Source organism: Sus scrofa, chromosome 15 (genome assembly GCF_000003025.6).
Source record: "Sus scrofa isolate TJ Tabasco breed Duroc chromosome 15, Sscrofa11.1, whole genome shotgun sequence".
Lineage (NCBI taxonomy): Eukaryota > Metazoa > Chordata > Mammalia > Artiodactyla > Suidae > Sus > Sus scrofa.
In genome coordinates, this window is record NC_010457.5 from 16056624 (window position 1) to 16073576 (window position 16953).

At 45.8% G+C, this 16953-nt stretch overlaps 1 protein-coding gene across 1 annotated transcript in view; it reads left to right on the plus strand.

Annotated features, from left to right (window-relative positions):
- LCT (lactase) overlaps positions 1 to 14997 on the plus strand; it is a 55545-nt gene extending 40548 nt beyond the window's left edge. Inside the window, 6 exon segments of the mRNA XM_021076418.1 lie at positions 307 to 509; positions 2664 to 2773; positions 4762 to 4896; positions 6444 to 6667; positions 7584 to 7811; positions 8486 to 14997. Coding sequence (XP_020932077.1) covers positions 307 to 509; positions 2664 to 2773; positions 4762 to 4896; positions 6444 to 6667; positions 7584 to 7811; positions 8486 to 8706 — 1121 coding nt within the window. The 3' untranslated portion in view covers positions 8707 to 14997.

Here is a 16953-nt window from a genome sequence, read left to right on the forward strand (position 1 = left end):
GGGTGAGGGGTACAGAAACCAACATCTATCAAGTGCCTTGTCTTTGCCAGACACTGTAAGACTGGGCGATTTGCACACACGACTTCATTTTTGTCTCACAAGAGCTCTTTTAATTGCTGAAAGTCTGGCTTATTCACCCAAAGTTACACAGCCGGCTAGTCAGAAGTGGAGTTGGGATTAGGATTCCAGTCTTCCTTAAGCCCAAATCTACAGTCCTTCTCCCAAATATGCGGAGTCCATTCATGGGAAGAAAGTGATATTCTTGGCCACACTCATTCTTCACCGACATCTTGTGTATGTTTCCAGGAATCTCCTTTAGGCCTGGCACTGCCCCCTACATTGTTGGCCACAACCTAATCAAGGCTCATGCTGAGGCCTGGCATCTGTACAATGATGTGTACCGCGCCAGTCAAGGTGGCGTGATTTCTATCACCATCAACAGCAACTGGGCTGAGCCTAGAGACCCTTCCAACCAGGAGGATGTGGAGGCAGCCAGGAGATACGTTCAGGTCTGCTTTGCATCTGGGCACTGTTTTTACTCTTGCTCTTTTCCCCCTTGCATCATAATCAAAATGAGGTACAATGAGATTGCAAGGGAAGGATTTAGGATTTAGGTGCTGTTTTGTTATTACCTGATTTTGTGAACTTGGGGATATCCTGTAATGCTTTTGTACCGTAGTCTTCTCATCTTTGAAAGGGAGGTGACCTAACTACCTCATAGGTTTGCTATGATAAAAGTTCATTGGGGTTGAGTTTTCTTTAAAGTCTTAAAAGGTTATTATACATGTAGTTCTTACTGGATGCAACATTGGTCTGAAGCTAAATAAGAGAATTCTATCTCTTCAGTATGTAGTTTGACAATAGTAGCTTCAGAGAGTTGGGCTGGAGTTCCTGTCGTGGCTCAGTGGTTAACGAATCTGACTAGGAACCATGGGGTTGTGGGTTCGATCCCTTGCCTTGCTCAGTGGGTTAAGGATCCAGCATTGCCATGAACTGTGGTGTAGGTTGCAGACGCGGCTCAGATCCTGCTTTGCTGTGGCTCTGGCATAGGCTGGTGGCTATAGCTCCAATTAGACCCCTAGCCTGGGAACCTCCATATGCTGCGGAAGCGGCCCCAGAAATGGCAAAAAAAAAAAAAAAAAAAAAAAAAGAGAGAGAGAGAGAATTGGGCTGCAGTGTCTTATCACCTCCAGGTGTCACCATCTAATTTTATTTTCTCTGCCTGATTCCTTAAATAGGGAGCTTTAGGTTCTTTGACACCCAACAGAGACCCTAATTTCTAATTCCATTGTTTAATGTTAAGGGCATGTCACTGTTGGTCATGGCATTTTGCTCCTAGGAAGAAGAGACACAGGTAAGCAGGTGCCAACAACATGGCTCAGCCTTATTTCAGTCTGGGTCCCTGAAAGAGGAGAGAGAAAGGAAAACCAGCACTCTTGGTGGCGTAGCTTCTCCCTGGATCCTGCTAGTGTCTCTGAAGGGGTTGGAAGTCACCCTCTCTGGTATCTCGGGGTCAAGAATGAAAGGCAGGGGTCTTTCTCTCCAGACTGGTCCCCACTTGTGGCTCTGAGGAGGAGCCCACAGATTGTGTTATGCTCAAAGGACACCAGTGGCCTTGGTTTCCCAAATTCTTCACAAGGGAACTTGACAAAGGGGGTCAAATTAATAAGGGCAAACAAAAGCTTAAGATCCCTCTTTGCTCGCCAGCTGGGGGCAAAGCCTTGGAACAAAATTAATCCATTCCTTCATTTCAGACTCACAGAACTGGTGAATCAGAGCAATAATTCCCTGTCTGAAATCAAAACAAACCTCACGAAAGGTTAGGCCGTAGTGTCCTTATCACAGCTTGCTGGCGAACTGTGATACTGCAGCCCAGGACTCTGGTACACACATCCCCTAGTAAAATCAGACGCCACAGAGAGAAACAATTTCTTAGCCCAGAGTGCACTGCAGCCTCTTTTACCAGAGCAAGTGTGTTCCAAGCCTCATCTCTGACTGCGAATGGAAGGCAGCCCTCACCCCACCTTTCAGGCAGCGGCCAGCAGGTGAGCGGTGGATGTGGGGAGACGGAGAAGCCTGTCAGGGCCAGAACATCACAGCACTTGGGTGCCACCTGTACCCACTAAGGGTAAGGATGGCCTAGACATCATTCAAGAAAAACTGACTGGAAAGCTCCCCCCCTTAGACCTGGCGAATCCAGAGCCCGTGAAGAATCATCTTCTACCTGGGCAGTCAAGGAGTCTTGCCCCTCTGCCCTCCCCAGAAGGTTCTGGTGGGCCCTGAGCGTGAAGGCAGGGGAGGACCTGCTCTGTGGTAAGAGAGGGAATCAGGTCCTGGAGGCTTGGATTCCCCCTCTTCTGCAGGACCCTCCTCCAGGCTTCCAGGCAGCACTGTCAAGCACAGGGCCCGGGCTTGGTTCTGTTCATGTCCCTCAAGCTGCAGTGGTTGAGAACACGGCCCTCCCACAGTGAGCTCCCAGCAGAGCGAAAAGACCCGTGGGCATTTAAGCGGCAACAGGGGAACAGCCACAGAAGTGCTGCGACGTTAAGCCTGGGTTGGGGAGAAGGGGTCCTGGGGTCGGTGACTCCTGAGCAAGGAGGCTGCTGTCTCCTGGAGGAGCCTCTTAAGGCCAAGCCTGACTGTCCCTCTAACCCCACCCACAGTTTATGGGAGGATGGTTCTCGAATCCTATTTTCAAGAATGGAGATTACCCCGAGGTGATGAAGACACGGATCCGGGACAGGAGCTTGGCCGCGGGCCTCAACGAGTCTCGGTAGGTCGTGGCGCCACACCCTCAGCCGTGAGAGGGTCGGGAGGAAGCAGCCTGTGTGGTGCCCAACTGAGGCTCCTGGGTGGATGGCAGAGTACCCAGAGTGTGGCTCGTGGGGTCAGAGAGGCGGGACTTGGGCAAGTTACTATTGCTCTGAGCTTCCTTGCTTGCTGGGAAGATTCAGCCTGAGTGTGTATGTGAAGCTCTTAGCTCAGGACCTGGCACTGCTCTGACAGGCTGTTGAGACAGAAGGCAGTTGCTTTTTTATTGTTATTCCTCTCCAGAATGGCCAGGAAATCCCCTCTAGGGCCCTCACTTCTTAGAAACCCATTACCTCACTCCAACGACAAATTCCCCCCTGCCCAGCCATCCTATCTCATCACCTCAGGAGTCCGTGTGGGAAGCAATGAGTGACTTGTTGTCTCTCCGGGTGCTTTTTGTCATGTGGCCACCAGGCGGCAAGGGTTTGCACCAGAGTCATCCTACCTCCTGTCAAGGAAGTGATGGCCACGTCAGCAACAGCTAGCATTCATCCGTCTTCCACTGGCACTTCTCCTAATTAAGGATGCGTGAGCTGAAGCACATAGATCAGGGCAAGATCAGCCAGCGCTTAGGTGATGGAGCTGGGATGTGGAAGCAGGCTGCCCGACTGCAGAGCCCATGCTCGGTTTCAGGGCCGTCCAGCTGGGATTAGAGGTGTGGGGAAGGGCAGGGCAGGCAGTAACCTGGCCTCCTGGGACTATACCCACAAGCTCCAAGCTTGCTCATGTGTCCAGAAGAAGGGGAGGCTAAAAGGAATTCAAAAGGCAACGCGTCCTAACACAGCCTTTGAGTCTTATGCGGCCCAGCTGCGAGGATGAAATCATCTGTTCCTGCCCTTACAGAACACACGTGGGCTGGCCTTGGTTAGGGCAAGCCCCACTGAGCCACAAGGCGTGACCTGTCAACCCCCGACTCCAAGAAGTGAGTGAACACTTCAGTCCATGGATGTAACCTTGCTGAGCATCCCTGTGTCCCCGGGCAGGGCCAGGCCTGCCTGGCAGGATACATGCCAGGAGAGTTCAGATGAGATGAGGGCAGGCTGGGTAGACCCAGTTGACTTCCTGGGCAAGGCAGGTCATCAGCTAAGCTGGGCCTTGACCATGACCAGCATTCTGGAGAGGAGAGGACCTTCCATCCTAGTGGGGCAGGGGGTGGATGTGAGCCCGGGCCCAGAGGCAGGAATGAGTGGGGTACCTGCAGCTGGAACTGGGGAGACTGGCCCAGCAGCTGTGGGAGGGTGAGAGCCACATGCTGGAGAGTGCCTGGAGGCCACAGAACCCGAGGAGCCACTGCTGGTTCCTGAGCAGGGATGTGAGGGGGCTGGGCCTTAGTTTTGTCCCAGTGTTTCCCAGACTCCCGGGAAGGAAGGTTAATCCCCCGTTAACAGTAGCAGAGAGGTCAGGATGAAGTGCCAGGCGCCTAGGAAGGGCTTTCTCTAGGCAACTCTCAATTTGCACCATGTAGTCAGTCAGCACTTGGCTGAGAAGAACCTGGAAGTGCTGCACACACATGTGCATGTTCATCAGGAGAAAAGTCTCACTAAGGAGACATGGAGAATGGTCCACCAGATGTTTAAAAGGAAAGTGCAGCGATCCCACGTGAGCAGAAGAGTCCAGATCTCAAAATTTCAGTCAATTTATTGTGTAAAAGAATTTCCCCTACTAATAAGGGTAGACTTTGGAGAAAAGAGGCACACCTTAACAAACTACAGTAAAAATTTCCAGCAGGAAGAGAGAGGGTCTTGTTAACAGCAGAGGGAAGCGAGGTCTGTGGTCTGGTAGAAGGAGGCTCTGGTGCTTTTAGCAGCAGAAGCAGGGTCTATCCTTGGTCCTGACCAGCTAGCTGCCCTGTAGTCACCTCTAGCTACTGGAGTATAGAGTCCTGCACCGACCCTGCCCCAGGACATTCTCTTCCAAAGCCCCACACCCTTAATGGTTCCTTCCACCTAGGCTGCCCGAGTTCACAGAGAGTGAGAAGAGGAGGATCAATGGCACCTATGACTTTTTTGGGTTCAATCACTATACCACTGTCCTGGCCTACAGTTTCAACTATGCCACATGGCTCTCCTCCTTTGATGCAGACAGGTAAGAGCGCCTGGAGCAATTTTTGGAAAAGACAGTAAACTGCCCCTTTCCTTTTCCTTGGAGGCCTGTACAGCCTCGGAAAACTAGTTCCTGATGCTATGTACCCTGGAGTTTGCAAAACGAGCCTTGTCTCCTTAGATAGCTAATAGAACATCTATCAGTTCGATAGAACTACAGGCTAGGATCTCCCAGATTCTTGCCATTAAGGCAGCTGTGCTTCGTGTTTTAAAAAAAATTTAAAAATACCTTCATTTTTTCCCCAAATTTATTTCACTGTTGGATGCATTTCTGTCAAAATAGTGATGTTTCATTTTTTCTTTTGAGGGTAAACTTTGAACTCTTTTTTCTGTATTAAAATATATATTCAGAGTAGAAACATTGGAAAGCAGAGGAGGAAATTCCTGTGGCATATCAGAAGTGTTTGTGTGTTCGGGGGTATAATGCCTCCCTTTTTATATATTATATATAGTTTATATAGTATATAGTTATACATTTATATAAATATATGTTGACTTTTAATGGAAAAATAACAGGATTATATGTATACACACTGTTTGTTCCTTTTCTGACAAGCATCCTTCCGCATCAATAAGTGTGACTCTGTCCAGGTTCTTTCTTTGAAAACAAGTGCAGACAACACCACTGCGTCCTGCAACCACCAGAGTCAGGCCTGCCAAGCAGGGCCGAGAACACTCCCCTATGGGCCCCGTTCAAGCACCCACTTGACTCTTGCTGCCTCATGGGTCCAGGCACCTGTGCTCCAGCTCATGAAATGCCCCACATTCAGTTCAGCTGAGCAAGATAAATCCAGCTACTGACAAAACTACAGTTTTCCCTGAAGGATTTGGATGTTAAATATCTAAATGGCTGGTCCTTCTTTGATATGCATGACTCTCAAGACATTCCAGGTTCTGTGCCTCCCCCCTGCCCCCCCCCCCGCCCAGTCCCCACCAGTGACACTCCTTTGGCACAAGATGACGCCCTCTCCTTGCCCATCGCCAGAGAGAGAGAGGCAGGGTCTTGGGCAGCAGAAGCAGGTCCCAGCCTATCTGCCCCAGCACCACACAGACAGCAGCCCAAATACTGATGCCTGAACCTGTACATGTGGCCTCTGTGTCGCACTGACTAGATGCAGGTTTCTCAAGGGAACCCAGCCTCTGAAGACCTAGCACTCACATCCTATGGGAACCTGTGGTGAGCGACACCCACACATATAGCCCTTTCACATCCAGTGTGAGGTGCGGTCTCTTAACAGAGAGCCATGGAGGGTCAGGTCCATGAGTGGGGCCATTCCTCTGTGCAGGCGGAAAGCTACACAGAGAGTTTGGGGAGGCGGTCCAAAGTTACCCCAGCCTTGAGCAGTGCCACCAGAACTAGTGAAAAGAGGAGAATTCAAGGCAATTTGGCTCCTCTGGGTTTAGTTTTGACCCTCAAGTCTAGACAGAAATCTGAGGTTTTTCCTCATGTAAATCCTGCTTGATGTTTCCTGCAGAGGGCCTGTTGGGATTTACAAATGAAGACCTAATCCTTAGTGTTTGAACTTGTAGGGGAGTGGCCTCGATTACAGATCGCTCTTGGCCAGACTCTGGCTCCTTCTGGCTGAAGATGACACCTTTTGGCTTCCGGAGGATCCTGAACTGGTTAAAGGAGGAGTACAACAACCCCCCGATTTATGTAACGGAGAACGGGGTGTCCCAACGAGAAGAATCAGACCTCAATGACACTGCAAGGATCTACTATCTCCGCAGTTACCTCAACGAGGCACTCAAAGGTAGGACAGGCTCACCCCTTCCTCCAGTGGGTACATTGCATGGACGGAAACATCTGCGAACACGGAGTCAGGGTGGTACTGCTTCCACCAGCCCCCAGGTGAGAAAGATGAGGCTTCCAGCTCCTGCTGAGTTTAAACCTTTCTTTGGGGTTGCTGGGATTTTTCCTTCCTGGATTTAAGCCCAAGCATGCAATCTCAGTGGCCTGATACAGCTAGACCAGGTTCCTACCCAAGCATGCAAACTCAGTTGCCTGATACAGCTGGACCAGGTTCCTGCCCTGTCCTTGGCTCTGCTTGATACCCTGGTGTCCACGTTCCTGAACAGCAGTGCCCTCCTGAGGAGAGTTTGGGCAGGGCCAGGAGGAATGGGCTGGAGGGGTTGTCCATGGGGTCTTTTGTTCCCCAGGCAGAAAGTTGAGACCCTTAGCTCAGCAGAGCAACTTGGGATGGGACTCTGACAGGAAACAGTAAGAAATGCTGAGTAAAAGAAAGTGAGCAATGGGGCAGCAAAAAGGCACCATTAGATCAGAAAATCTTGTTCCAGCTAAAATCTTTTCCAGGAGCCATTTCTTTTCTACAGGGGAGAGCACTGACACTCTAAGGCAGCCACCAAGACCAATAGCCCAAGATGTGAAGACAGGATCATAGAAGTCCCAGTAGGATTAGTCAGCCCATGTTCCTGACGCTCATTCTGAGCTAAGCCTTTTCTAGAAAAACGCAGAAAGTTCTGCAGAAACACCCACAGAGGACCCGCTAACAATTCCCACGTATTCTCTCAAAGAGCCGAGAAAAGCTCCCTTTGCCCTGCAAGTGGTCACTGTGGGAGGGCTGTGGGCAGCCACGGCCTCAGTCAACCTGGTGGAAAGGGGTCTTAGAAGATAAGGGAAGCTCATGCAGGGCCTCTGTCTTTGGGCAGCTGTGCAGGACAAGGTGGACCTTCGAGGATACACGGTTTGGACTCTGATGGACAACTTTGAGTGGGCCACAGGCTTTGCAGAGAGGTTTGGTCTGCATTTTGTAAACTACACTGACACTTCTCTGCCAAGGATCCCCAAAGCCTCGGCCAAGTTCTACGCCTCCATAGTCCGGTGCAACGGCTTCCCTGACCCTGCGGCAGGGCCACACCCTTGTCTCCAGCAAGAAGGTGAGATGTGGCTCGGGGCGGGGGCGGGGGGTGGGGGGCAAAGGCAGAGGGTGAGGAGTGAAGGGGCCTTTCTCAACCGGTTTTCTTTAGTTTATTACCCTCATCTCTGTCTGTCCATCCCCTTCAGTCACTGAACCAATATTTATGAACTTTGAAGGCTCCAGACATTCTGAGGATAGAACAAAGAATTTAGGGTCAAAGTTGCATGTAGAAACTAGGCCCTGGTCTGGGAACAGCAGGTTTAGGTTCTTGTGCAGCCCTCCCACTAGCTTGCTGTGCAAGCTTAGGCAAGAAGCTAGGTTAAGGACTGGGCCGGTGCAAGGATCACATACAGTGACCTTAAGAATTCAGTGCGCGGCACAATGTATGATGCCCAATATTTGCTGAATGACTGAAAAAGCCTAAGTTACTACACAATGAAGACACCACTATCCAGTTTAGATTCTGCTCTAATCACTGACAGAGACAGTTAAAAGCTAAAACTACATGACTTCACTCGGCTGCTGCTAACTCAGTGAAAATGATGCACACCGTCACCTCAGCCACACCCACACCTTGGGTACCTTGGTAGCTTCTCTATGCAAGGATCTGGGTTGGGCTAGTTCTAGGTGAAAGGCAATCTGATAACTGTGTCGGTACTGGTGCACTTACCACCCTTTCTTGTCCTCTCCTAGGTGCTGAGCCCACCATCAGCCCCATGAGCCAGGAGGACGTTCAGTTCCTGGGGCTAACACTGGGTACCACAGAGGCCCAGACGGCGCTGTATGTACTCTTTGCTCTTCTGCTTCTTGGAGTCTGTGGTGTGGCATTTCTGTCCTACAAGTACTGTAAGCGCTCCAAGCAAAAGGAAACACAACCAGGTGAACAGGAATTGAACCGTATTTCTTCCTTCTGACCCACAAGTTCCCACCTCCTCCACTTCTGCAAATTAGGCCTACTTTCTTTGCAAGCCTTTGCACCCCCGGGACCACTGAGGATCTTACACTCTGCTCCTACCAGATTGCTCTGTAAAAGCCTCTGCGCTGTTAGAAATTAAGTGACCCTTGTTGAAGGATTTCAAGTCCCTGATTAAAATGGAAATATCCCCATCTTGCCCCAGAATCAGGAATTCATTTGGGCGTGAGATCACCCTGCAAGTGGCTCCTGTGGGAACGTGTAGGTACTGAACTCATCTCTTGGTTCTGTGAGCCACTTAATTCAGCTCAAAGGAGCTGTTTTAAGTGTCTGAGATTTTAAAGGTGAACACATGAGTAACAACCATACCTATCCCTTCCCTTTGCATAAAAAAAAAAAAAAAATCAGCTGCAGAAGTTTTCGTTGTAGCTCAGCAGAAACAAACCTGACTAGTATATCCTGAGGATGCGGGTTCAAATCAATCCCTGGCCTCTCAGTGGGTTAAGGATCCAGCATTGTCGTGGGCTGTGGGGGAGGTCGCAGACAGTCTTGGATCTGGTGTTGCCGTGGATGCGGATGTAGCCGGCAGCTACAGCTCCAATTTGACACCTAGCCTGGGAACCTCCCTGTGCCATGAGTGTGCCCCTAAAGAAAGAAAGATCAGCTGCAGTGTCACCTCTTGTCCTCTCTCTTCAAGTTCCCTCCCAGTCTATTACTCTGTGTTCCTTCTTTTTTTTTTTTTAATTTTAATTTTTTTTATATTTATTTATTTATTTTTGTCTTTTTTAGGGGTGCATCTCGACATATGGAAGTTCCCAGCCCAGGGGTTGTCCTACACCACAGCCACAGCAACACCAGATCCAGGTCCCGTCTGCAACCTACTATACCACAGCATGGCAAAGCCAGATCCTAAACCCCCTGAGCAAGGCCAGGGATCAAACCTGTGTCCTCATGGATGCTAGCCAGATTCTTTTCCGCTGAGCCATGATGGGAACGCCTACCTTGCGTTTCTTAAAAAGGCTCTGTCACCCACCCGACCCGTCTTGAAACACGGACCAAGGAGTGTAACACGTGCGTGAGTCAGGGGCTTGTCGACCACCCACCCGACCCCTCTTAAAAAAAGGCTCTGTTACTTGTGTCCTAGCTTTTAGGGGTGTTTCTCCTGGAGAAGGCAGGTTCCACAGAAATTATGAAGTCACGCAATCCCTTTGGGGCTGTGAGCTTTCCCACCAGACCCAGACCTTCTGCTTATGTTACATATTCCTGGGGACACAGACACCATAACAGATAAAAAACAGTGACCGTTGAATGATCCTTTATTCTCCCCATTGCCACTTTGTGCGTCCTTTCTGCCTCTCCCCTGTCTTTAGGATGACTTTTATGGACAATCTTCAAGTATATGAACTGATCTTGGTTCGTTTAGCCTGCTTCCCTTCTTTCTCTCTCAATGTGTGATGCTTCTGAACTCCTTGGAAGTCCTGACTACCCCATATTCCTTTGTGTCTTTGCAAATGCTATTCCTTCTGCCCAGATGTCCTTTCTTTCTAAAAAAGGCTTCAAGTCTCAGCTCAAATAATGTACTTTCCCCTCTGGCCCCCCCCCCCTGATTTCGCCAGACGAACACTCCTTCCTCCACTTGGCCTGTAGATATCCCCCTTTATCCCTCCACCACATTACACTGGAACTGCGTATTTCTCTATTAGCTTCTTGAGGCTAAAGGACCATGTTTCACTGTCTCTAGCAAGCATGTGTGGAGACAGGGCAGAGGAAGTACACCTGCTCCTTCTGTGTGTTTATTCACAAAACCCTTTCAGAGTAGTGATGGGTCTCTATCAATTCCCCTGAAATAATGCTAATGAGACAGTTACAGTATGGGATACTTATTTGGCCTATGTATTCTTCCTAGGTATCTGGGAGAATGTTTTTTTAAAAGTAGAATAGTTATCAGCTAGTTTTAAAAGGCTGATCATGCTTGAAATTTTGCTTCTTGTAAGCATTCCTTACTTAATTTTTTTTTCTATAGAAAATTCCTATAGAAATATTTCACTGCCGTGGGCCCCAACCTGACCGTCAGAAACTTGTGCAGCATGAACATTTTTCTCCCATCAATAGATAGGAAATTTTATCAGATGGGTGAGGATGGTTCTAAAACTGATATTGGAGACATTCCTTGCGTAGAGAGACTTGTTTTTTGTTTTTGTTTTTTGTTTTTTTGCCTCTTCTAGGGCCGCTTCCCATGGGATATGGAGGTTCCCAGGCTAGGGGTCTAATCAGAGCTGTAGCCACCGGCCTACGCCAGAGCCACAGCAACACGGGATCTGAGCCGCGTCTTCGACCTACACCACAGCTCACGGCAACACCGAATCCTCGGCCCACTGAGCAATGCCAGGGATCAAACCCACAAGCTCATGGTTCCTAGTTGGATTTGTTAACCACTGTGCCACAACGGGAACTCCGAGACTCAGTATTACAAGCTGTCAGTTATACCTACATTAATCTCAAAAGTTAATACAACTTTTTTTTTGTGAAGGGGGACATGAAAAAAATAACAAAGTTTCACATGAAATAAACCTATGGAAAGAGTCAGAATAAATCTAAGGGATGGAAAATTTTAAAACATAAAATTATTTATTAAAAAGTAATTTGGTAGCAGAGAGAATAGAAAGATCAATAACAGAAAACATTCTAGACATAGACCAACTGCATATGGGAATAGAGTAAATGACTTGGCACCCTGACAAATTGGGGGCAGGGAGATAGGAGTCAATTGATCATTCTATAAATAGAGGTGAGTGACAGATCAGCTCTTAAGGATGTTAGCCACAAGTGTTGGAAGGGAGACACATTCCCTAACTTGGATACAAGATACTAATGTAAATAAATGAAACCATAGGAATGCTAGAATACATAGGTGAATTTTTTATTACTTTTTGAAGTGGGAAAGGTATTTTATAAGCAAGACTTAAGACAGAGGCCATAAGGAAAAGCAATAATAAATATGACCAAATAAAAATTGTGGCAAGAGGTGTTCCTATCATGGCACAGTTAGTTAAGGATTTGTTATTGCCGCAGCTGTGGCATAGTTCACAGCTATGGCTTGGATTTGATCCCTGGACCAGGAACTACCACATATGCTGTGGGTGCGGCCAAAAAAAAAAAAAAAAAAAAAAAAATTTGTGGTAAGAAATTATCATCAACATACTCATTATAAGATAAACAGGAAGAAAATATTTATAGCATATGCTAGACGAAGGGCTGATTTTCCTAATATACATGAAATTCTTGTAAATCTATAAGAAAGAGATGCAAAACAAAATGAAAATTGGCAAAAAAAAAGTCAGTTCTCAGAAAATGAATCAAAATGACAATAATATTAAAAGATGCTCTTCTTCATTCATAATCAGCACAATGGATATAAAATGCATACCATTTGTCACCTATCATGTTGACAATGATGAAGAAGAATAATACTGTGTTGGCAAGGATGTGGGGAAATCAGCATTCTTCTACACTTTAGGGAGGCTGTAAACTCACAGAGCCTGTAGAGGAGGCAATTTGACAGCATCTTTTATAATCTAAATTGCAAACACCCTTTGACTCAATAAGTTACAGGTATGTTTCCACAGCTAAGAAGATACCTTCCCAAAGATGTTTACTGTAGCAATGTTTGTAACAGAAAAACAGAAACAAGCCCTTCAAATTACCAATGAACAGAGAATGGATATGTTGGAGAACATTTATCAACAAAAGGCCATGCAACCATTAATAGGAATGAGGTAGCTGTGTGTTAATGGGAAATATCTTCAAGACTGTGTATGTAAAAAATGAAGATGCAGAGAAATATATGTATAATACAATCCCATTTATTTAAAAAAATAAGGATTAAATGTTTCGAATATACACGTGAAATTTTTCTAAAGATTACAAAAGAAACTGTTAATAAAGGTTACTTCTGGGAACTAGGGCAGGGGTATGATGCAAGGAAGAAGATGTCATTTTGTAGCCTTCTATGCTGTTTTGAATATTTTTTTTTTTCTTTTTTGGCTGCACCCAGGGCATAGGTAAGTTCCCAGGACAGGGATCGAAACCGAGCTGCAGCTGTGAGCTACACCAGAGCTATGGGAATGCTGGATCCTTAACACACTTCACCAGGCTCGGGAACAAACTGGTATCTCCACAGAAACAAGCTGTATCATAACCCACTGCACCACAGTGGGGAACACCCACGTTTTGAAGTTTTTACCATGTATACTTTTTTGGTGGGGCTACACCTTGCCAAGTGTTCCTGGGATAGATAGAGATAGAAAGTGAGCCTCAGCTGCAATGACAATGCAGGGTCTTTAATGCACTGCATCACAAGAGAACTCATATTGTGTATACTTTTTAAAATATAAAATTAAGGAAGGATCCTCATACTCAAAGATTGTGAACTATTCTTTTATGCACATTTTTCTAAGACCTATATTTGATTTTTTTCAAAGCAAACTTTTTTTTTTGTCTTTTTGCCATTTCTTGGGCCGCTCCCACAGCATATGGAGGTTCCCAGGCTAGGAGTCTAATTGGAGCTGTAGCCACCGGCCTATGCCAGAGCCACAGCAACGCGGGATCCAAGCCGCGTCTACGATCTACACCACAGCTCACGGCAACGCCGGATCGTTAACCCACTGAGCAAGGCCAGGGATTGAACCTGCAACCTCATGGTTCCTAGTCGGATTTGTTAACCAGTGAACCATGCCGGGAACTCCCAAGAGAAACTTTTTAAAAATCGCATACTGATATTTTAAAGATGAGAAAAATAAATAGGACGCTTGCTGGAGAGGTTTCTTTTTCAAACTCATTTTTTAAATTATGGAAGTAATATAATTGCAGAAAATCAGAAAACATGTAAGGGTCCAAAAAATAACTAAAATCATATATAACCCCTCTTACCATGGTTAAGATTTCATGCATTTTCTTTATTCTTTACATTTTTAATACATGGTACTATCTATATATAAAATGTGTTTAGAAAGCTGAGATCATACTGTACCTACAAGATTACTCCCTTTTTCAAACATTCTTAGTTTAGTGTCTCCATTACCATAAACATAAAGTAGCATTAAGTCAGATTGAGGATCTCCTTAAAATTCTTAAGAATAACCAAATGAGCAAAAGGCAGGTCTTAATTCGCTGTTTCTCATCCTACACTGCAGGTACTGTAGTTCTTTGAAGTGTGATTATCATTATCAAGAGCAAAACTATAGTTTGTTTGTTTGTTTATTTATTTATTGTCTTTTTGTATTTTGTTTGTTTATTTATTTATTTATTGTCTTTTTGTATTTTCTAGGGCCGATCTCGAGGCATATGGAGGTTCCCAGGCTAGGGGTCGAATCGGAGCTGTAGCCACCAGCCTACACCAGAGCCACAGCAACTCGGGATCTGAGCCGCGTCTGAGACCTACACCACAGCTCACGGCAACGCCGGATCCTTAACCCACTGAGCGAGGCCAGGGATCGAACCCACAACCTCATGGTTCCTAATTGGATTCGCTTACCACTGAGCCACGATGGGAACTCCCACCAGTGTTTTTTTTGCATCTGATGAGAACAAAGACCTTAGCATTGTGGAAACAAAGTAATGCCTCCCTGACTTAAGAGAGAGAGAGTAACTAGCTTGTCAGTGTGTGTCAGGAGATGTCTTCCCTCAGTGACAGTTAAGGTAAGGCGGTCGCCTCCTCTCTTGGGACAGCTCCAGGGCAGTACTGAAGGGGTGGGGGAAATCAGGGACCCATGACCTCAACAGACACCTGTGCATCAGAAAGTTGCTAGGATAGCAAACCTTAAAGCAAAAATAAGATCGCTCTGGTTTTTGGAAAAGATTTTTTTATTCAGTATTTAAGTAAGATTAAAAACTACAAGATTTTGCTTGCAGCTGATGAGCAAAAGGAGAAAAGTTAAGCCTAGATTATCATCTGATAGGCTAGTTAAAATGCTCTGACTCAGAGTCAGATTACTCCGTGACATACCAGTTACTCTGGGTTTAGGAGTTCTGAAGCAAAACAGCCCTAAACAAAACCTGTCATCTTAAGAGCACAGGGCTAACGGGTACATGAAATACTGAATAAGAGAGCTGATAAAGGGAGGTTGTCGCAGACCTTTTGATTTTGTTGTTGTTGTTGTTTTTAGGCTTCTAGCAGTTGGTTACCATATACAAGGACCTAGCAGCCAGTTATTTTCTCTCTTGACTTGTCTGAGTTAAACAACTTGAACCCACTAAGCAGGAATAAAGAGACACTTGGTAGTGAGTTGGAAAACATAAAGCAGTCCCACTTCTCCAGTAGAATTTTAGCTGAGTGAAATCATAAGAGAAACAATCATTATTGCGCATATTGTACTTGTCACACTACATCTGTTGCGTAGAATTCCCATTCCAAGTGTTGTTTTCGTCTTCACCATCGTCTTGAGTCCTCAGTCTATATATCTTGCCCTCCTTTTTAAAGTCTTCCCCCCGTTTCTCCAGCACTCTTTTTCTGACTGGTTCCCTGGTAGAACAAAAGAGGGAGAAAAGAGAAGACGCTACAAAATGAACACAGGAGTAACACAAAGCCGTCTCCTTTAAACTCGGGTTAGTGCAGGCAACTATAGTTTATGAAGCCCATGGGAGATGATCATTGTATTTACTACCACGGTACTAGACTTTACGTGGTTTTGGTGGTTTAACGTCATCTGATCTCTAAGTCAAACCAGGCAGGTCCTGTTTTCTATGTGCATGTCTTTTCTGATGACTTACCGAGCTTTGGAAGAGTGGGACTCTTTGCCAACTCAACCTTTCCTTTATTATTTATGCAACCTGACACATCTACTGAAACATTTATTTATAACTTACACGGCACCCTAGAGGCTATCCAAACTCCATTCATAGACTGATCTATAGAAATGGTCAGCAATTTTCAATCCTTTCCTAATCTTTAAGAATGATGTATTTTTACATGGACAACCGAGAACAAACAGGCCTTCTTCATCTGAAAATGGGAAGGAAACAGGTGAATTTTTTGCTAATACATTCTCTAACACTATGGGGGGAGGAAGAGAGAAAAAAAAACCAATACCGGAACTCAGAGTTTCACCCTCTCAAATGCACACCCTCTCAAATCATCTCATCCTTTGCCCTAGCCCAAGACTGCTTCCTTTATTTTTTTTTTATTTTTGTGTTTTTGTGGCCACACCTGTAGCACATGGAAGTTCCTGGGCTAGGGGTCAAGTAGGAACTACAGCTGAGGCGTCCACCACAGCCACAGCAACGCCAGATCTGAGCCACATCTGTGACATATGCCCCAATTTGCAGCAAAGCCAGATCCTTAATCCACTGAGTGAGGCCAGGGATGGAATCTTCATCCTCACAAGATACTATGCTGGGTTCTTAACCCACTGAATCACAATGGGAGCTCCTGCTTGCCTCATTTGAAATAGGTTTTTTGAGATAGCAAGTTCTTCTATATGACAAAAATTCAGGATAAATTACTCAGTATGAGCTTTGAAATTCAGACCTAACAAGACCTAGTTGTAATCCTGTTCTAAGACAAGAGAAGAATTTCTCTATGTCCCTACTTGAGTGATACACTAAAAGGATATTATTGGCCTTCCTGCATATTAGTTAAGGAAAAAAATCAAGATAAAGGCTACATCAGTCCAATCACAATATTTACACATATCTTCAACTGGAGAGAGAACAGGACACAAGATTAGGGAATCTCCTTACAGCAGACAGGGGCAAGGATTTTCATTGTTCATCACATAGAATTAGGGTGGGGATTTGCTCTAATGCCTATTAATGGCCTAATAAACTACTTAACAGTACTAGGTATATATTGTAATAAATTGTGCTATTGATTATTGGAAGGGGGTATCATCCCAATTTCTAACAAAACATATTCCCCTCTTAATTCCTTTCAAATATGTACAATTTTAACAGAGCTAGGAACTAAGGTCATTAGTGTTGTGTTTTAGTACTACCACTCTAACGTTGGCCCTCTGCAATAAAGGTAAGGTCTCTTGGTTAGGGCACTAGTCCAAAAGAACTCTCTGAAGGAGGCACCATTCTCAAGTGAATATCCTGCTTCCTCAGTCTGGTCCTTCTCTGACTGACCCAGAGAAGGAGGTTAAATTATCTAGAGCACAATGATCTTGCAACTGTAATTATGCAAGATGACTGTGAGTAACTACTGGAATGAAATACCTTGTCAGACAAAACATGGCTAGTAAGAAAGATG